Source organism: Amborella trichopoda, chromosome 5 (assembly GCF_054954075.1).
Source record: "Amborella trichopoda isolate Santa Cruz 75 chromosome 5, AtrichopodaSantaCruz75HAP2 v2.0, whole genome shotgun sequence".
Classification (NCBI taxonomy): domain Eukaryota; kingdom Viridiplantae; phylum Streptophyta; class Magnoliopsida; order Amborellales; family Amborellaceae; genus Amborella; species Amborella trichopoda.
This window is the reverse complement of record NC_142340.1, coordinates 7,481,645-7,504,570: the sequence shown is the minus strand read 5'-3', so window position 1 is coordinate 7,504,570 and position 22,926 is coordinate 7,481,645. Positions and strand designations below refer to the sequence as shown.

At 37.1% G+C, this 22,926-nt stretch overlaps 1 protein-coding gene across 7 annotated transcripts in view; it reads left to right on the top strand.

Annotated features, from left to right (window-relative positions):
- The first annotated feature begins 2,550 nt into the window (after nt 1-2,550).
- Nucleotides 2,551-22,926, top strand: part of LOC18427172 (mitochondrial carrier protein CoAc2) — a 29,493-nt gene continuing 9,117 nt past the window's right edge. For 2 of the 7 annotated variants that reach the window (XR_016055836.1, XR_016055835.1), the window contains exons 1-7: nt 2,551-2,786; nt 4,408-4,493; nt 4,842-5,049; nt 5,838-5,961; nt 15,128-15,312; nt 15,459-15,578; nt 15,720-15,892. Coding sequence is in view for 2 of the 7 variants with exons in the window: in XM_006836224.4 (XP_006836287.1) it covers nt 2,643-2,786; nt 4,408-4,493; nt 4,842-5,049; nt 5,838-5,961; nt 15,128-15,312; nt 15,459-15,578; nt 15,720-15,809 (957 nt within the window). In the remaining 5 variants the exon portion in view is untranslated. Of the gene's footprint in view, nt 2,787-4,407; nt 4,494-4,841; nt 5,050-5,837; nt 5,962-14,096; nt 14,166-14,318; nt 14,573-15,127; nt 15,313-15,458; nt 15,579-15,719; nt 16,041-17,209; nt 17,406-22,926 lie in introns of those variants that run through there. The other 5 variants (XR_016055838.1, XR_002279764.2, XR_016055837.1 and 2 more) reach the window with 5 other exon arrangements.

The window sequence follows — 22,926 nt, the reverse complement described above, 5'->3', positions numbered from 1 at the left end:
TTCGAAAGAACCTATCTCAATGGCATGAATGAAGCGGTGCATCATTCGTACGTTAAATGAGTATATTCCCAATGTTACCTCTATCCAAGGGTAGGCTATATAACCCTTGTTGGTAGAATTTGAGAATCTCTTTGGTCGCCTGCTAAATGACCAGATTTTTAATTTTGGAAAATGATGGAGATGATCGTGTATGCATGGTATCCTTTCTAAAAAATCACTTTAAGAGTGAGTGTTAAAATGATTAAAGTGTATTTTTTAGAAACCATATTAGTTTTTATGTTATTTTAGTATGAGTGATGTAGTAAGGTTGTACTTGTAAGTTTGTGTAGTAGGAAGTTATGAAACTACTAAGTGGTTAGTAGTTATTGTTGCAAGTGGTAGTTTTTGTAGTAAATATCATTGTAAAAACACTCTATTTAAAGAGACGTGTGTAGTGAGAAAATTAGGTCACATGTATTAAGGTTAATCTTCCGTGTCAAGGTTGTAATGCCTTTGTGTACTCCATTTTCAGTTTTGGTTATGAGTTTTGGGTTAGTGTAGCATTGTTACACGAATTGAGAAGCGGGTTGTTTCGGCATTGTGGCATCCATCTTTCTCTACAATTATTCTATTTTTTTATTTCTTCAGACCGATTCTCACACTAGGGAACTAGTTTAATTGGCCAATTCGGGTCATTGATTCACCACTCCAAACTAGATTTTTGTTGTTTCATATGGCCGATCCAGGTTTTAAAACATTGCAATAAGTATATACGGTCAAACAATATTGAGTTATTAATGGATAATACAGAAACTTCATGGCACTTTTCAGTTTTTTTTTTTTGGTTGATAATTAAGTGGGAAAGACAAACTGTATCCAAGTTTTCAAATACCTTAGGAGTTAGTTTTTTAAAGGTATTATTGAAGTGGTACCATAGGCTAGGGTGGGGGTTGCTACCACCATCACTCTAACCACAAAATCTATAATAGGGACCAAAGATTGACTTCTTTGAAAAAGGCCGTTATAACGATTACTGTGCCCATTATAAGTGTAACTGGTGCGGGTAGACAAATAGCACCTCCAGTTAAGTAAATCAATAAAAAGCCGTTATAACTAGTTCGGTAGCAGTTATTATATGTAGCTTTTTTAATTAAATCAATAAAAAGCCGTTATAACTAGTTCGGTAGCAGTTATTATATGTAGCTTTTTTAATTAAATCAATAAAATTGTGTCAAAAAAATAAAAATTGGAAGTTATTTTTAGAATAACATAAAAAAATCCATCTTTTATGTTATAACGACCATTTACAATACAAATCTCAAATTATTCTTATGGAAATATTTGCGTTTTACATTCTTTGTATTTCACTTTTTTCTTGTTATTTTGCCCTTTTTTATGGTAAAACGCTGTCTTTTCTTATAACGCCCGATACATCTGCACGTTCCATTCTGTTATGAACGTCTTCTAAACCTTGACAGAAAGCCGCATGTAGTTCTCGGGCTCATCTAGTCGTGTAATACAAAGTTTATGGGTATTTTAGTCATTTATTATTGTTTACTCTGCTTATATAGTCAAATACGTCACGTAACACGTGTTACGCCAAGCATCTTCGGCAGACAGCCGCCATTCTTGATGCCTATTGGTTAATCGTCACCTTGTCTCCTCCTTCATTTACTATTTCCATATTTACGAAAATGCCCTCATATTACTTCAAATTTTGAGATCTAGAAAAAAATGTTCCTCGCATAAATGTTGCACAAGATTTTACAGTTTACACCTGCGAGAGCAGCAAATCATTTAACAAAAAATACTACTTCTATTATAGAAAGGACGCGGTTAGCATGCGGTCCTAGCCTGCATATGTAGAAATAAGGGCTTCTTGATAAATTTATTTTTGAAATGGATTTTTAGACTTAATTTTTAAAGATATATAATCTCTAATATGGAGATCATGAATATGAAAAAATAAATAAATTTAAAAAATTAAAAATAATAATTCCATTAAAAATACATTTCGACCGTTAGTTTCAATTTTTGTTAGATGGACCATATATTTGCCTTCATGTTTAAGATGGATGCTTTGTACATTTGGACCGCCTATGTAGAAATGCGGTACAACCGGTATGAAAAAATTTTCGTAAGAGAGAAGGTTGCATGGGGGCATATACTCACTAGGACCAAAACGAATCTGAAAAGGCCAAGGATATTTGGGGCACTTACAAAACATAAGACCATTTTCGAATATAAAGTCAAAATGAAGGTCAATTGTCGACATGAATTATTCTCTTCTTCCCCGCTCTTTCTTCTCTCTAAGGTCCAAAACACAGTATTGAACCCATCTTTCTCTCTCTACAGTCCAAAACCCAAAGTATTGAACCCACCTCTCTCTCTCTCTAAATTCAGCTTCCTTGGATTTGCACAGGGCACCTCTTCATCCCCCTCGCATGTGTCATGCAAATTTCTCTTAAACCCAATTAAAAACCCTAGAATTTGACAATTTCACCTCATCAATGGCTCCCCACCTTCTCTCATTACCATTCCCAGAGAATTAAAACGCCCTCCAACTCAATGGCTCCTCCTCCTCCTCGTCAACTACCTTCTTCTCCTTCTCATTGTATATCTTCTTGTACTGCTACCATTTGCCCTCCCTCTTCTTTCCAATAATGTCAGAAGAGTCCCTTAGGGAAGAAGAGGGGGTGTTGCACCATGTTCCTGTCTTTGCGAAGGAGCTGGTTGCTGGGGGCGTTGCAGGAGGATTCGCAAAGACTGCGGTCGCACCACTCGAACGCATCAAGATCTTGTTTCAGGTCACTTTCTCTCTCTTCTATTTCTTGGAATTCAATTTCGATTTTATTTCTTCTACTTCCATTCCAGGATTAATTGATCTTAGCCAAAAAAAAAAAAAGAAAGATAAAATGTTATTTGATAAATTCTTATTTCAAGTTAATTTGTTTCTTTGATTAAGTGTCATTTGGGGATTGTTTTTTCTTGGTGTCTCTCTCTCTTCTTTTTGTTTGGGGTCTCTGAAAATTGGGAAATTAACAATCCTGAAACTTTCTGTTCGGAAAGAATGTGAAATTTATAACAAAAAACAGCGTTTTCCTTTTATGTCACTAAGAATTTAGAGATAAAAATTTTGAATTTTACTGTATTAGAAAAATGCAAATCTGATTCAAAAAATTAATTCTAATTAGATGTTTTGCCCTTTGTTTTTGGGGTTTTTTATTTTGTACAATGTGTTATTTTTATCGTGCTACTTCTCTTAGCTGGTTTTGATCCAATTTTACATGTTTTTCTTTTTTCTTGTGTTTTTTCCATTACTGTTTCGGTTATGGCTTAGTGGCGTCTTTCTTCAAAGAAAAACTTGTGTGGCACAATCTTCAAAAAGTGACCGAAAATACCCCAAATCTTTGATATATGCCAACTGTATATTTTAAACATGACATTTATGCCCCTCCTCCGTCTTGGCTTTACGCTGAAATGGTCATATTTGATTAGGGCATTTTTAAAAATTGTGAAATTGATTGTGGTGTTTGGTCGGAATTCTTTCCCTGTTGTCGGTAGCGGAGGTGCCCCGTAACAACCCAACAACCCACCAGTAACATCCCTCTAATTTTTTTTTTTCGGAAAAAATTCGTGTATAATACTGATTCTTTAAACTATTTGATGCCGGACCCTTTTTCTGACTATTTTTCGAGAGGCATAAAAAAATACCTGGCAATTTTACCTTACACTTTTATCTCTTATTTTTATCTTTTTAGTAATTTTTTACCATAAAAATTAATTTTAATAAATCTTTTAATATTTTTTATCTCAAAATTTTTATTAATCCTCTTTTTCCCTTTGTATAAATCCTCTTTTGGGCTACAAATTTTATTAATCCTTCCGAATTTTAGTTGAGTAAAATATGGAAAAATATTTGTAATTTTACTTCAAAAATTGAGATTTGGATGAAATTCATACCATAAGTGGTTAAATGATAGCAAAAATACAATTTTCTAACAAATTCCTTTTAGTTTTTTTTTTTTTGTTAAACCAGTGGGAATTTGGAGCCCTCCCCATTTTCATTAATAGGAAAAGAGATGGATGTACAGAGCTTATGTTGCAATCCTTTCATTTTTAGTCCTAATCCCATCCGTATCAGAAGAAATGAGGGAAGATAAAAAATTCAGAGGCTGAACTCCCCAAATTGTTGCCTCAAAGTGGGCTGCAGCTTTTACTTCTTACAAGAATCTTGCTATATATATTTCTTATGATTTTTTATTTTTCTGTACTCGGCTGGGCAAGGAGCCTAGTCTGAGTGGACTTGCGGAGTCTTGAATCATTGCTTGTGAACAAAAAATATATAATTAAGAGGAAAATTCAGTTGTCATTTTGTTATTTGTTGTGCATTTTCATGGCTTTTCTGAAAGGAAATTTATATTGCAGACTAGAAGGGGAGAATTTCGGAGTATTGGGTTATGGGGATCCTTGCAAAGGATTGTGAAAACAGAAGGAATTTTGGGATTTTACCGGTTGGTTCTTTTATTCCCTTTCAATCTTTCTAGATCATTATTCTCTCTCTATTAGCTTCCTTATGTCTCTCCCTAGATTATTATGAGTATGCGTGCCTGTGTTGTATATATACAGAGAGAGAGAGAGAGCAATTCTTGGGATTGGAGCTCTTGGCTTGGTTATTAGGGTGATGAAACCATGGTGTAAAATCAAGGTTCATCTCACTGCTTAATCGCCCCCCAAGAAAAAAGGATGGAGAGAACAAAAGTTTCCTTTCCTTGGTATAGGTGGTTAAAGGGTCTTTATGATGGAACTTTTGGAAATTAAGATCTCATCTTGGTCGCCTTAACTTGATTTGGGCTTCACAGAGGCAACGGAGCAAGTGTTGCGAGAATCGTTCCTTACGCTGCTCTACATTATACGGCATATGAGGAATATCGGAGATGGATCATAGAAGGGTTTCCTGATATTGGAAGGGGTCCACTTCTTGACTTAACAGCAGGATCAATTGCTGGAGGAACCTCTGTTCTTTTCACCTATCCTCTCGATTTAGTTCGGACCAAATTGGCTTATCAGGTGAAGAATTTAATATAAAATAACTCCTGCTTTTATTTGGGGAAAGGAAGAATGTTTACTTTGTTAAGGGCACAGTTTCAAAACTCGTCCAGGAGTACTCGGACTCGGCCAAGTAAGTCAGACTTGCCCATAGGGCAAGGCGAGTGTATCCCGAGTACAATTTACATGATTTATTGTTATGTTATATATAATGATGTAGCGTTTTCTAAAATGAAAATTTAGGTAGCGCACTGGTTTGTGGCTTTCTTCCCTTTTATGACGGTCTAGGTTCGAATCCTCTCATTAAACCTTCTAATATATATATCAAAATCTTGACATTTACACGATGCGGCACCGTAAAGTTCTTGTAAACAAATGTATATCTTTATTTATATAGTTTCTAAGAAAAATAGTATAACAAAAACTCAAATGGAAGCGGTTGAGGATTTTAACCCCAAACATCCCACACACAGACACCCAGAGGGTGACAGTGCGTGCTAACCATCAAACCCTTTCACACTCAATGTTGTAAAAATAAGGCCATAATATATACATATATTAAACTTTGTGTTGATTTTAAAAAAAGAAAAGAAAAACTTGAACTGTACTCGGGCGAGTTACTAGGAGTCGCCCGAGTAATTCGGCTCGGGCAATGGCTGAGTACCTTGGCCGAGTCAAGTTTTTGAACTATGGTTAAAGGTCTATTTAAAACTTCATTGCAATGTATTGTTAACGAGGGGGAACTTGCTCCTCATTGAGCTCATTACAAATGCTTGTTTTAATCTACAGGTTTGTAATTTGTGATGTAGGTTGCAGGGTATCACAACATAGGATCTGGAGCTTCACATGTGGAGCAAGTATATAAGGGCATCTTAGATTGCATTTCGAAGATTTATGGAGAGGCAGGAATAAGAGGTCTCTATCGGGGTGCAGGTAGTTAGAATATTTGAGCTCTTTGTTTATTCCTTCCAATATACTCTTAAGTATTTGCTATTCTTAAGAAGAATGTGATCTGAAAGTTGGAAGTATTCAATATTTTGTGGATTCAAGAAACAAACTAACCCTGTAAATGATCCCACTCCATTCTCTGACATTTCTTTGAGAGAATAATTAAAAGCATCACTCAAGTAATCCTGTTAAAAATATCCCTCAAACATATGTGGCGAATCCAACAAAATCAATTTGTTAACTAAAAAGTGATGCCATGACCTCATCTTGGCATTCATGTGTATGGCTTCCAACTGGTGGCCATATGTAACACATGGAAGAGTGATTTGCCCTTGTGGATAGCTCCCCCAAATGGAAGTAGTAGTCAACGTCAATGTATTTAGCATGATTATGGGCCACTTTATTATGTTTGATTTCATTAGGATTGGTGTTATTTGCACATATTGGGTTCTGCATATAGGAAAACCCTGGTTACTATGAGTCTCAACAGGGAAACATTCACACTTGAGGCAAAAGACATGGCCCTATATTCAGTTTCTATGCTGGAATTCAAGACCATGTCTTTTCACTCTTTAGAGAATATAATGACTAGTCTAAGAAAAACTATAACCTATTTGAAGCATCAATTGTTGGGACCTTTTGCCCAATCAGCATCAACATATGCAACAAACCGACAAGGCTTACAAGGGATGGTGGGAATAGTTGAGAAGCATGATCCTGTCCCAGTCATAGAAAACAATTCAATGCATTGCTGTTAAAGTTGGACATGCTATGGCATTGCCATTGAACTTCTTGTATTTTGACTTTAAGTTTCAATACAGAGTGTCAACTAGCACGTTGTATGCTAGGAAATGCATATCTCAGGTAGTGTGATAGCCATGAAGGGCTTGTCACTCAAATTCATTTTTCGAATCTTTTATCCATTGAGTTTGGAAGATGTTCTTCAAGTGAGTGATTGATCAATTTCTCTAAAACGGTGTCACTCTACATGAACTACCAAAAATAAGCTTGGAATTTATGAAACCAAGTGTATGGAGCTCACTTGAGATGTGTAATGCTCTCTTGAGTTTATTGACAAGTTTTGTCCTAGAAAAGGTATTATCAGGGAGGGTGCTTCAAAGTTGAGACACAAAATTGTTCTTGTGCAAAAGATTTTACCAAATAAAGTTTGGAATATTTTCTCAATAAATGTAACATTTGTACTTAATATATGTTAACATGCAAATATGGTTTGTAAAATAGTGGAATTAATTTAATTATATGAACCATGAACGTCCACTTGATGCTTTAGACATATTATGTTCTTTAATGCACACTATTATTCTGCACTTGTCTTCCCACAGTACGTATCAGAGATGGCAGGTTATAGAAAAATACATCCTAGGGTTTCATAAGGCTTAGAAACTTTACTTCCTAGATGTGGGGATCTTGGGTTGGTGGCATCGATCCCCCCACCTCAGAATCTTGCTTTAGTGATCCCAGAGCTGGAGCATTAGCAGAGCTCTCTCCTCCCATCAAGGGAGCTCGATTTTTAAGGATCTCGGATCTCCTTGTCTCGTCCGGTTAGAGACTCGAGCGATTCCTATGTTCAATCCTTGTTATGGCCCTTCAATCTCATTTCTCTCAAAGTTTTATGGGACTTTTAAGGCTATAAAGTTGTCATTGTGTGTGTGTGCGCGTTTATATATATATATATATATATATATATATATATATATATATATATATAGGAGTGATTTCATGCAGCTGTTGTATTGAAATATAATGAAACAATCTTAAAAAATTATGTTAGGTTCATTTGTTTGACCCAAATTTTTAATGATTCACTCTTTTCATTCTAATGAACAATCACAAAAAAGAAAAATATCAAAACACAACCTAGAAAGTGTTTTTTTAGCCACATTAACATGGGCCGTCCATTTGGGTGAGATGCTTAGATCTAGGCCTTAGAAGGATCTTTTTTCTTTCAAAATTTTTTAGATAACTTTATTGTCATTAGATTAACAATGTTGAAAACGAAAAAATAGAATTTGAATTCATAAAGGCCTAGATCTTGAAATTCACCAAATTGACGGTCTATCTTCATCGTTGGAGGGGACTCAGTTTGACCACATTAGGCGCAAGTTAATTTTTTTTTTTTCGATTGATTATTGAGATGAAGAGTGTGTATACAAAATTTTGGGTCATACAAATACCATGAACATGGTTTTCTAGAAGTGTGATTTCATTATATTATAATAACACGATGACATGACAGTATCAAAAACAAAAAAATGACATGGTGACATGATATCATTTTCCATATATATATATATATATGAGAAATGATCCTATAGGACCCTCCCCCACCCATGTGTGTAGGACCCCAAAGTATCACCATTAAATTTGGTACGAATATATGAAAAAGTCAAGTCCCACATCCATGTGATAACTTTTCTAGAGATCCGTGCCAACTTTAATGGTGATCCTTTGAGGTCCTACACATATGGGTGGGGGAGGGACCTATAGGATCAATATTCTCTCTCTCTCTCTCTCTCTCTATATATATATATATATATATATATATATATATATATATATATATATATATATATATATTTTATTGGTGTTGCTGGAATATTTATGATAGGAGGAATTCTATTGTAAGTAGTAACAGATTTTCTTGCTGGTTCTGGTTCTCGGAAGGAATAAATACTTGAAGTACCTGCGATGGATGCATCATCCATTGGTTGCATAATTCTATTATTTGTAGTGAATTGGATTTCAATATTTCCATCTGTATATTCAATAATTTTATCTGGAATGTTTTGGGTAGATGTTTGTGATGGTTGATTTTCATTATGGATGGACCATGTTTGTGGTAGAACATTATTTGACCATGATATTGTCTTTGGTATAATCGTATTAGATTTTTCCATATTAGTTTGGAAAAATATTGTTTGTCCTTTAGTATCTATTTGAAGTACATTTGGACATAATGTATTCATTACTTTATATATATATATATATATATATATATATATATTGGGTGCAGTTGGCATACAGATGCATCCGTAGCTGTAGAGGTAAGGTGCACCTTCCAATTTTATCATGGTATATAATTTTGATGTAAAATGTTCTTAGGATTATCTCAAAATCTATTTTAATATCTAATTATAAAATTTTAAATTTAAAAAATGGTTAAAATCGAGTAAATCTATAAACATATGAAAATCTTGAAAATGGACGGTGTAGATAATATGTTGTAAAATGCACTATTTCTGAGACTTAAAATCTTTTTATTTTTCATGGTCATACATCTCGATGTCGAGATGATCAATCAAAGGGTATTTCAATATTAAAACTACCTTTTTCGATGGATTTTTGAGGTGCATCTGTAGTTCTACATATAAGGTTGCAACCTTATATAAACTTTTTCCATATATATATATATGACGCCAGATTGAATCTGAACCGATCCAATGGTCACGATTTCATTTCGTATTTTAATTTAAATTTTTTTGTACAAATCCAAATCACTTAAAATTTGGAGCATCCATTCTTTAAAAATACGAGAATCTAATAAAAATATAAAAAACAAATATTAGGTGCGCCTAATGAAATTTTCATTGGTATTTCGATCAATTTGTTTTGTGAAATATGTTTTTAATATTTTTATTGGTGCGCCTTGATGAGAAGAATTGATACCTCAAATTTCATATGATTTGGAATTGTAGAAAATATTAAAATTATACTACGAAATAAAGTCACGGCCGCCATATCAGCTTAGATTTAATTTGGGCCGTTGGACATATACTATTCCATTAGCCCATGGGCAGATAGGATATATATATATATATATATATATATGAGTAATGATCCTATGAGACCCTTACACATATGGGGTGCATAGGACCCCCTTTAATAACCGTCAAATCTTCTCACACATCTCGATGATTTATAAGGTACTAAGTCACCCAGTAATGACATAGAAACCAACCGATTGGAATGGTAAATGGGGTGCTGAGTCACCCAGTAAAGACGTAGAAACTAACCGATTGAAATATGGTAAAAAATAAAAAAGAGAAAAATCTATGCAGCCGCTCTCTCTCTTCCTCTCTGCAACAAGGTAAAAAGCCAACACAAGCCGAGCAGTTGTGTATGTTCACCATTATTGCATCCATGTTTCTCAATCTAAAAACCCCCAAACCCTAACTTTTAACTCGGCAAAATAAAAGTTGGGTCTTGAAGCAGCGAGTGAAAAAAGAGAGATGAAAAGTGTGGGATTAAAGAAAAACAACATTGGTTTCACAAGAAAACTCAAATATGTTTCACAGAAACACACATTGCCTGATATACACACAAATGTTAGGATGTGGATATCTAGGGTTTCCGGCAGGGGTTTTTTGGCAGGGGTTTTTTCGACAGGGGTTTTGAGGAGCTGCGGGATCAGGTTCTGACAGGGATTTTGAGGAGCTGCGGGATCAAGTCCTGGTTTTGTTATCGGTCGGCATCTGATTATTTCTCTGTGGCTTCTTAGGCATTTTCTGAAAAAAAAAATAGTTGTTTCCCGACAATTATGGCTGGACAGAGTCTCTGAACTCTTGATTTTCGGCCAGTTTCTTGCTGGGAAAGGGGCACCATGGAGGGTGATTATAGTGGGTGTAGGCAAGGGGCTCGCGTACCTCCACAACACGGTGCAGCCGACGATATTCCATCGTGATGTGAAGGCAAAAAACATCCTGCTCGATGCCGACATGAACGCGAGGGTCGCAAACTTTGGGCTCACGACGCCGAAAAGATAGGGGCAGTCTCACCTAACTACCCGTGTGGTCGGAATGCACGGGTATCTGGCACTGGCACCTGAATACGCCCTCTACGGGCAATTGACAGAGAAGAGCCATGATTTGGCTTTGAATTTAATATATAGAGAGAAAGAAGGGAAAAGGCACTTGGATGGAGCTGGTATGGTAGTGGCGTAACTTCGATAACGAGATATGAAGTCGAAACTTCTGATTGGAAAATAAAGCCAAGAACGAAGGAGAAATAGGGATGGCTTCAACTCGTTCCACATAGACCACGATCTAGAGAGACGATGCTCTGATGCCATGTTAGAATTCATGGGAGCATACATGCACAGACATTGAATGGAGAATGGAGAGTGAAAAAGTGAGAACACAACATTTATGTGGTTCAGGCCAAAGCCTTACGTCCACGGATCCAAAGCCCAATTGGCTACATCTTCACTAGTTTGGATGAATGTTTACATCAATAAGTACCTCTATATATAGAGACGTTCACACAATTACAAGAAAAAATATGGTATGATTCTTGGAGATAGAGGTAAATAGTGGGAGGCCTTATCATCAAACTAACTTGATGACCAAGTAAGTTTGATTTGGTCTCTTCTTATCTTCTAGATACTTAATCTTATCAAGAGATATACCCACACATCCATAATGATGTATATCAATATGAATCCAAGATATCCGTGTCCACCGAGTCCTGTTTTCGACTCTCTGATTTGTTTCTCTACCGAGTCATGTTTCGACTATCTGATCTGTCTCTGTCGAGTCGTGTTTCGACTCTCTGATGTATTTTGGATTTTGTTGTTCTCAATTCCAACTCTAATGTCCAACTGTTGATCCACTGCTGATTTCTGTTGGCTCTTCCACGGGCCTCCTATGTGACGATTGAATTTCTCAATCCTGGTTGATGATCAAGTTTTCCGTAACTTGATCCCGTTTAATGATGGAGTTTTCCGTTACTCCATCATTTGTGATGATCAAATTTTTCGATCTTGGTTGATGATCAAGTTTTTTGTTACTTGATCCTATTTGATGATGGAGTTTTTCGTTACTCCATCCTATATGATGATCGAGTTTACTAGATCCTATCTGCTTCAGATGCTTATGTTTAATGATTGAGTTTTCTGTTACTCAATCCTGTTTGATGATGGAGTTTTTTATTGCTCCATCCTGAGAGATGATCGAATTTCTTTCTGTTATTCAATCCTATCTATTGTTGAGTTTTTCGTTACACGTTCCCGGATGTTTCTGAGACCGTCTATTATTCTTGAGGCTTGTTGATCAGCTACTGCAATCTGTGCTGTTGTTCAAGCAATCTGAAGATCACTACTCATTTTTGGCAACTTGGTATTGTTCAAACTCCGCTGCTTTGTGTAAAAGCATCTTGAATTTGAGGGGGAGTATTTGGATATGGATATCTCAGGTTCATATTGATATACATCATTATGGATGTATGGGTATATATCTCTTGATAAGATTAGGTATTTAGAAGATAAGAAAAGACCAACTCAAAGTTACTTGGTCATCAAGTTAGTTTGGTGATAAGGCCTTCTACTATTTATCTCTACCTCCAAGAATCATACCATATTTATCTCTTGTAATTGTGTGATTGTCTTCTATATATAGAGGTACTTATTGATGTAAACATTCATCCAAATTAATGAAGATGTAGTCAGTTGGGCTTTGGATTCATGGATGTAAGGCTTTGGCCTGAACCATGTAAATGTTATGTTCTCTCTTCTTCTCTCTCCATTCTTCATTCAATGTCTGTGTATGTATGCTCCTACAAATTCTAACAACAAATACCCCCATCATTCTCAATATGTTTACGTGCCTGCAAATGCATATCCCTACCATTCATTTGCTCACATTCATTTTACACTTCACCGGAAACCCGAAAATTTGGCCGGAAAATTGAGACATCAGCTGAAATTTCCATGGATTTGACATCAGGTTTTGGGGCTTCAACTTTGGGAACAGTCATAGTGTCTTCACCCCATCCACCTTCGCATTCTCACGGAGCCTGAACCTCCTCATAAACTTGCCTTGACTTTCTCTTTCCACTTATCTATAGCACCTTTTCATCTTCTAACTCCACCTTCACCTCCTCTTTCTTGAGTCTAGGGAGATCGGCCTTGAACACAAGGGCGTGGTCAGTCTCTTCGCAATTGAACATCGCATTCAAGAAAGCAGAGGTTGCAAAATCACTGGGATTAAAATCGGAAGAACAGGAAATGGCTTGTGTTAAAAGGAGAAACGAAGAAGCCATCAAAGGGTTCCCAAATTTTAATGGTTCTCTAACAGAGAAAATTGGTTTTCGTTGGTTTTTTTTTATGGAGAAAGAGGTCTTCCTTTCACTATCTATTGCTGCAACTGATGAGAGAGAAATGGAGACGATGGGTTTTAATTAAAGGGAGAGGGAATGTGGAGATTAGAGAGAAAAGGGAGAAAAAGCTCCTGTCAACCCACAGGCTCATGGAATAGTGTAAGCCCAACAGTCCCGATTGAATCTGGTCCGATCCAATGATCACAATTGTATTTCATAATTGAATTTTAATTTTTTTCTACAATTCCAAGTTACTAAAAATTTGGAATGTCTATTCTTCAAGAATAATCGAATCTAATAAAAATATCAAAAAAGTAATTCAAATAAATTAAATTGATCAAAATACCCTCGAAAAGTTCTAGGGGTATTTTGATCAATTTATTTTATGTGAATTATTTTTTTAATATTTTTATTAAGTGCGCCTTGATGAGAAGAGTTTATGCTCCAAATTTCATGCTATTTGGATTTAAAAAAAAAAATATTAAAATTATATTATCGATATACAATCCTAACCGTTAGATTGGCCCATATTCAATCTAGGTCATTAGGCTTACACTGTTCCATGAGCCCATGGGCTCACCCTAGCATCTTCCTATATATATATATATGCACACACACGTATAGGACTATATCAAGATGCTCCTACGGCTGCTTCCTCAACAATGCTCCCAAAGTAGGGAGCTGGAGCCAAGGGTCGATCCCAGGCTTCTGCTCCAGCTCCCACGCCTGCTTAACTCCCAACAACTGTGCTTTACCTACTTAGTTATTCTAATTTTCTGTCCTTCACAGTCATTCAAAGATTTAAAAGGGAATTAGGAAAGCCTTTGTATAAGTCTTTGTTATGCTACATTCTCTATTTTTTGTTATCATTAGTCATCTCTCATATTCTACTTCCTTGGCTGTTAAAGTTGATGCCATGGAATATATAGAAAAATGAATTGTTTCAAGTGATCAAAAGTTTTCATGACGATGTTGATGAATATCTAGTGAACTCTTTTTCTGTTCAGTGTGCAGCCCAAAAAAGTTGTAAAGTTGGAGGGGTCCCCCAAGTTTCCAACTTGGGACCTATTGCAAGGGTATGGCAAAATCTACCACTCTGCCACTGTTTTTCTTTTTTTGGCTAAGCTATTAGCTTGAATGGATTTTTTGGGGAAAAATTCAAGGGTTCTACTGAATCCTGTGCTATAACTTTACCAAACTGAATCCTGACTATCAATCAAAATTTTCAGTAACCTGCTGGGAGTGTCGTGAAGTTTGACCTTCAAACTGCAAACAGGAGAATTCCTTCGTCTTAGATTATTTCTTTATATGAAATCCATCTTAGATGATGTTGCTTCTCTTGGCATCCCAAGGTTGATTTCGACAAGGTTTTGCTCATTCTCAATGGCCATGGAGAAGTTAATAACATGGTCTTTGCTTCCCTGGTCTCTCAAGCAATAATGCTTCCTTTGATAAGCCTTGTTGGGTCGTGATTAATAATGGAGTATGTTCAAGTATCCAATACTGAATAATGCTTCCGCTTTGGCTTTACCATTGGTATCTTATACTGTTTCCATTGGTATCTCATGCTGCTTCCAATGAAGTGAGATTGATATCTTTCATTTTTGCTTCATCTTCCTTTCTCTTGCATATCTCAAATAAGAAAGCCATGAATTAGTTTGGTGCACTCTAGTTGCAGGCAATAGAATGGCAAACCTGATCTAAATTAGTTCTGCAGTTTACTGATTTATCATGACTCCTGAGACTTTGTGCTATTGGCTTGGAACATTTAGATACAAGATTTCCTTGTTTAGTGCAAGTCAGCCAGTCCTTTAGATTTCCTGCATCCTTCTATGTCCTGTTTTGCTTGTTTGCAAGACAGAGAGACAATTAAGGTGACATGAACTGTAAGATTAGTTGACATATTTTTGCTGACATGCTAAAGTTTGAAGTATCCTCCCATGTATACATTCACATTAGCAGTTTAAAGTATCTATTTTATATGTACATGTCATCCCCCATTATTCCTCTCTTATTGTGATATTGTGTTCTCTATCAGCTCCATCGCTTTATGGAATCTTCCCATATGCTGGTTTGAAATTCTACTTCTATGAGAAGATGAAAAGTCAAGTCCCTCAGGAACATAAGAAAGACATCCTTGTGAACCTTGTCTGTGGATCTGTTGCTGGTTTATTGGGACAGACTTTAACTTACCCTCTCGATGTTGTCAGGCGACAAATGCAGGTATTTCTAAAAGTGGATTTTTTTGTTGAGAGAGAGAGAGAGAGAGAGCTGGATATCAACAATTAAGATTTAGTCTCAACAATGAGGTTCAGGCCTGGATTTCTGGTTGTTCACAAAACTAGGAAGTAAAAGAACAAAATTTTCAGGTACAAACACTATCAGATGGTGAGGGGGCAGTAAAGGGAACAATGGAGAGCCTCGTGACCATTGTGCAGAAGCAAGGCTGGAAGCAGCTGTTTTCAGGGTTGAGCATTAACTATATGAAGGCAAGCAAAACCTTTGAACTCTTTTCTCTCTCTCGCAACTGTAAATAACCCACTTTATAATAAGTCGTACTTAACTATTGTTTGCAAAGCCTATATGGTCTATCTAAATAATTTTAAAAGATTGTTATTTCCTCTCTATAGGTTGTTCCATCGGTGGCAATTGGCTTTACTGTGTATGATGGCATGAAGTCATGGATGAGAGTTCCACCACGAGAAGAAAAAACCCACTAAACAGTCTAATAGAGAAGCTGAGGCTCGTCTCTCCACTCATTAACGAGGTTTATCCATTTGCAATTTTCAGAAGGTCTTAGAAGGTCAGCTCAAAATCTGAATAATTTTTGTGGGTTCAGCTTTCTTTGGCATGTACTGATTATTCATTCTGTAAATTCATTCTTAATTCTGCATGTATCTAGATTTATATGGCTTCTATTAAAAAGGAGTTTTCCTACCTTTTTTTAGTCATTGAGAACTAAGCTTCCTTGGTGGCATGATTACCATTATATGCGACAATTCTTACTTGACTTACAAAATATTTGAAATTGAAAATGTAATAAAACAAATGTAGAAACCAGAAAGAGACATGCTAACTCCGATATCCTTATATATCTATTCAAACTTGGGTAATGGCTGGACCACACAATTAACCTGAATTCTTCCTGTCAAGCACAAGATATCATGATAAAGTGAGATTTAGCACAGACTTCAGGCATTTCAATGCGAATTCCAGTATCTTGTTAAACTGTCCCATAGTATTGTAGCTTCTGTTTCTGTCTTGAAACAAATTAGATCCATTTTATTACCAAACAACAAGGGGGAGAAAAAAAATCAGCCTTTCCTTTCTTATTTCATTTGATAGTTGGCTTAAAAGTAAACAACTACTAGAAAACAGAACATAAAGGATGGGAAGAACATTTTGCTGCAGAATAGGAAACATTTCCTAGTATATTTTTCCAAGTTGGGGATGCACCATAGGTGTTATAAAATTATCCATGCATTCCTCTTTGTGCTGCAACGTCTCTTTCAGATGGGAATTTCACTAAAATGGATTAAATTGGCAAAATACATTAGTGCAAATAAGATAATTAAATAGTGTTTAATATTGGAAATAGTGGAGAATGTAGTCCAACCTTCCCCACTTTTCCCTGTTACCATAGCTTTCCCCATTTGAAGGGTGAATTTTACAGTAGTGATTTTTGTCTACTTGCTTTTGCAGAGTGATTTTTGCTTGTTCTATAATTTTGTTTTTCAGTTTACTGATATTGGAGAGTGACTGGTGCTTGTTCCCAGATCAAAGCCATTCAGTTGCTTTTGAAGATTCTCTCTCACACACACTTAATTATTAACCACCTAAAATACCTATCATCATCATAATCATTCCAATGTTTTACTATTTTTAAGGTAGACTCTGTCATCAGATACACTTAGCACCTTTTCGAGTATACACTTAAGTCTCTTTTCGAGTATACACTTAAGTCCATAACCTCCCTGTTATGTAAGTAGACATATAATTTTTACTTTATTAATTTTGAATAAATGAATTAGTACTATTCGATTTTTCTCCCCTTGAACGAGTATTAGTATGATAGATGCCTTTGAAGTTTTGTTCGTACTGATTTCTTTTCTTTTCCAAGGTGGACATCTCTCTGTGTTTCTTTGTTACCATAGCACTTAATGATGGAGGCAAAATTCAAAATTCACTATTTTTGTGAATTTTTTTTTGACAATGTAGATAATGTGAAACACGATTTGTATGTAGCAATAACAACAATGGGTTCCCGATTTGTATATAGCAATAACAACATTGGGTTCCGGCTTTTTTGTCCAAAAGTTATAATGTCTATATATTTAAATATAATAATATATTTTCATAATTTAGAAATGTGGGACCCGGTCCAGGACCCGACCTACCAAGTCCAATTTTTGGACCTATACCCACACCCAGGTTAGGTCTATTATCGGGTCCAGATCCATTGCCACTCCTATCCAAAATGAACTAAATGAGCGTCTTTGTCCTTTGGGATGATCTCAAACCCAACAACAGCCGAGATATAGAGCTAGATAGGAAGAGAATAAACCTAGTGTTGAAAATCTCAGGCGAGACAACTCTACTCACCACCCTTGGCGAGTTTGACAATCCGTGAGTTGGGAGTTGATGATCTTAAAAAAATAGAAAATTCCAAGAAAAAAATGATAAATTTATTTATTATATGTGTTTTTATGTTTGCTATCATTTTATCAAAATTAGAAAATGTTTTCGCCACCATACTTATTTTTACATATTCCCTTTTTTTTTTGGATTTTTATAATGGGTGTGGTTTTTTTAAGGTTGCAACCTTTTTTTGACCAAAGTTATAATATTTTATTACTTAATTAGGCATCGATTACATCATTCGATAAAGAAATATAATCCATAGAAACCCCCCACTTAGCAAGCGCATTAGCTTCAAAATTGCCCTCCCTATATCATGTTGAAAGAAAATAGAAAAAGAAGCTGCCAAATCCATCACTTGACCCCAAAGTGATCTGAGAGACCAAGGAACTCGTTGCTCATTTTTACGCCACCTAATGACATTCAAGGAATTGCCTTCAACCAATATAAAGTTCCCTAGATTTATATTTTTAATGAAACGTAGACCAAAGAGCACTGAGGTAATCTCCACACAATTGGCCGTAACGTGACCAATTGGGCCAGCATAGGCTAACAACAGATGTCCCTGTGAATTCCTCACCACCCCACCAATACCTGCTTCAAGCGGATTACCACAAGAGCTACCATCGAAGTTTAGTTTCAGACAACCACTGTGAGGGGGGCCCAATCACTCTAGATGAAGTACTCCCAGAGAACGCCAAATTTCACAAGTTCCGCCGCTGATCCTTCTCCGATATACTCCTACCTTCATCTATAACTGACAACCAACTCCATGAGGTGTGGAGCACTCGATGCAAAATACCCTCCACTATGTAAGTCATACCATCAAACGTGCATCGATTACGCTCTTTCCACATCTCCCAGCATACTGTCCTTGTTATGATCTGCCAGAGAAAATGGCCTTTCTTAGGTAACCCTAAAAAGACCAATTGAGAGATAATGTCCAGTACATCCCTCGGCAATGGCACACTGAAACCTAATGCTGACAGGAAGTATGACCACATGTGTGAAACAAATTTGCAATGAATAAGAAGATGTGCAATAGACTCCCCATCTTCTTTGCACATGATGCACAGATTAGTTAAAATTTTTACTCTCTTGATCAAGTTATCAATTGTTAAAACCTTGTTTTGAGCAGCTAACCACAGGAAACATTGAACCTTATGAGGTATTCTCCATCTCCAAACCACAACTACACCAGGGGAAGACCATCGAATACAGTCATGGACTAACAGAGAATACATAGCTTTGACAGAAAATAAGCTATTGTTACTATGCTCCCACACCATCTCATCCTCCACAGAAGATAGAATATGGACTCCCTAAAGCTGCTCCATCAGAGTCGTAAACTGCATCAGAAACATATCAGAAACCCTATTATAGGCGAACTCAATCTTCCACACCAATTTTTCCCCACTCATCTGATAGCACTTACATAGCAAAGCATTAGGATTAGACACACTAGCAAACAACCCAGGAAAGGTAGACGTCAAGGGACCATTGCCTAACCACTTGTGATGCCAAAACGGCACCAATGTACCATTCCCCATACACCATCGAATATCCTTGTGAATATAGCCTTTGCATAAAAAAATCTCCTTCCAAACTACCAAGCGGATAGCACTTCCAGATCCCCTTTTAATCCAAACCCCAGACTTATCCATACCATATTTAGCTTGGAGCACCTTACACCACAACTGGTCTTTGAAGTGTAAGTTTCGCCACCACCACTTAGTAAGTAAGGCATGATTCATCAATGATAGCCTCCTAATACCCAATCTTCCCTCACTTTTGGGAGAACACACCCTGTCCCATCTAAGAAGATGGAACTTCTTTGCCTCTTCACGGGATCCCCACAAGAAATTCCTTTTCACCACCCTTGCAGGCATTTTAAGAAGGGACATCTGATAAATAGGTAGGTTCGCCATGCAGGACCGTAGTAGCGTCACTCTACCTCCTAAGAACAGATACTTTGACTTCCATAATATCAGTTTCACTTGTGCTCTTTGTATGACATTATCCCATTCAGATAATGGAAACTTCTTGTCAAAGATTGACACCCCCAAATAAACTATAGGGAAAGAATCAGTTTTAAACCCTATTGAATGAGCCAAAACTTCTATAAACTCCCTATTACAATTGATCCCCACCAACAAAGTCTTATGAAAATTGACCTTGAGGCCAACAGTTATTTCTCAACATTTCAAAAATCTTCCAATATTCTTGATTTGTTCATGATCAGCCTTTGCAAATATAAGTGTGTCATCGGTATATTGGAGATGAGAAATTACTAGTCCTTCTCGACCTACAGAAAACCTAGTAAAGTTGCCCCTCTCTACCACCCTTGTTAGCATCAGACTAAAACATTCAGCATAAATAGTGAATAAGAAAGGTGAAAGAGGGTCTCCCTGATGAAGACCCCTCAAGGCTTTAAAGTATCCCTTCGGGCATCCATCAATAAGGACAGAAAAATATGCTGATGATACACTTCTAAAAATCCATTCCCTCCACTTCAACCTAAATCTCATCCTCTTCATAATCTCCATCAGAATGCTCCACTCCACTCTGTCATAGGCTTTTTCCATATCTAACTTCATCACCACACCTGGCTCTCCACCCATAGCTCTTCAATGAATATATTCTTGAGCTACAAGGATACTATCAGTAATGAGCCTATTATGGATAAAAGCCGCTTGCGGTCCAAAAATAACTAATAGAAGAACCTTATTCAGCCTCAATGCCAATAATTTTGTAATTATTTTATACAAACTTGTCAATAAGCTGATAGGTCTAATGTCTGCAAGACTCTCAATGGTGGTTTTCTTTGAAATAAGGGCTATAAAGGTGGAGTTGATACCTTTGAAAAGCTCACCTCTCTCTAAGAAACTACGAACCATAGCAAGCAGTTCCATAGATATCATGGGCCAAAACCTTTGAAAAATACATTGGGAAACCATCCAGCCCTGGAGGTTTGTCCCCTGATAAGGAGATGACAACAATTTTCAACTCTTCCAAAGATACCTCAGCCTCCAATTGTTCTACCATACCAATCGTGAGTGATTTAAAGGGGATGCGCTCCATTGATGGGGTAACATTAACTTCAGATGTAAATGCCTTGCAAAAATGATCAACAATTGCCCTATCACGCCCTTCATAGTCATCTTAATCCACACCCAGGATTGATAGACCAAAAATGTCATTATGCTTTTATGAGATCTAGCAATAGCGTGAAAAAACTTCGTGTTGAGATCTCCCTCCTTAAGCCACTTGACTTGGGACCTCTGGCTCCACTACACTTCTTCAACTCTTCGAAGATCATTCAAATAATTAACCTTATCCAACCTCAATAGTAAAGTCTTTTCAGATATCCTCCCCTCCCTTTGAATAGACTGATCAATATTCTGAATCTCTTCCACCACCCCATCAATCATAACTTAACTGATATCTATTATCTCTCTTCCACTGAAGCAATTTATGCTTCATATTTAGTAGCTTCTTATGTAGCTGGAAGTCCAACATACCATAGGTAATGGTATTGGTTCAAGTAGTTCGAATGAGATCCCCAACTCCACTTTCACTCAACCACCCAACATCCATACGAAACGGTTTAGGACCAATCAATGATTTACTAGAGCTTAGTAAAATTGGAGTATGGTCAGATTACAATCTCGGAAGAGCTTTTACTAAGGCCAGGGGAAATGATTCTAGGAACTCATTAGAGAATGAATCTATCAATTTTAGATATAATCAACTTATCCTGGCTATTATTAGACCACGTAAATGAAGCCCCTATCAGTGGCAAGTCACAAAGTCTATAATTCTCAATGAATGAGTTGAACCGCCTCATCGAATCATTTATACACCTGCCAGATGAAGACTCCTCAGGCCATCTAGTCAGATTGAAATCTCCAGCAACATAAATCGGCAAATTGCACATAGCAAGAGCATTTGATAAATCAGATAAAAATACTTCCTTCAGGGGCACCGAACTTGGTCCATACACATTCCACAAACCCCAAGAGAAATTAGGTAAGGGTCCATTAAACAGAACCGCGATCTATCTATCACGTTTAAAAATATCAAAACAGTGAAGCACCTGCGGATTCCAAAGAACCCACAAACCACCAGAAGCCCCATTCGGGTCAATACCATCAAAACACATCGATCCAGAATCCCACACCTCCCAAGCCTTAAACACAGTAGGGCTAGGAAGTTTAGTTTCTTGCAGAATTAAGACATCAGGTTTATATTTACGCACCAAAAATAGAACATCCCTCCTCCTACCTACCTCCCCTCCCCAAACCCCTAACATTCCAAGGAAGAACCAACATTAAAACAAGTTAGAGGAGGAACCTAGGCCAAAAGTAATGGGTCCACATAAATGCCACTGTAAATTGTGGGCCAACTCTGAGGACACTGAGCTATGACTCGAACTACTCCCTACCGCATCATCATCACTAGAGTGGCGTTTTCGAATCACCAAATTTGCACTTCTCGCTTTCAATTTGGCTAAGCATCTAGACGGAGCCTCCTTAGCTTTGCCCTTGGCTGTAGCACTCCTCAAAGGGGTCGCCTTCTCCAGTAGGGCACCATCCTGTCCTAACTATTACGCTTTTGATTGCATCTCATATGACTGCTTTCCCGGATACCCTGATTTTTTCATATTATCACCAGTCTCTTTGGAAGCTCTACCATGCGTAGAATGCTCTGTTTCGTATCCATCCATCTTCACAGGTTCACTGTTCATCTTTGCTGGTACACTATTTCCTATAAATGCCTGAAGGACAATAGCAAAGGGGACGTTATGGTCCAGACCCATATCGTCTAGCATATCTCAGAACCAAGCCTCCTCTCCAGGATCAACTCGCACCATGGCTCCATCACCCTCCATGGCTCCATCACCCCCCACAGGGCCCTGGACATCTAAAGGTACAACATCAATGGTAGCGTCGTCCCCCATCTCCCCCATCTCTACCACTGCAGTCATGGGGTTGGTTAGCAGGTTATTAGCCCCTGCAGCATCAGAGCCACGTCCATCCTCCACATCGCAAGCCATAGCAGAAGGAGTTGCCATAGCTCCAACCTCCGACGGATCAAAGGTCCGTGTCGTGGACCAAGATCCATCTTTGTTAATACGCAGCATCCTTCTTTTCCTTTCCACCACCAAAAAGGCTGCCAACAAGGGAACTGATAAAAGAT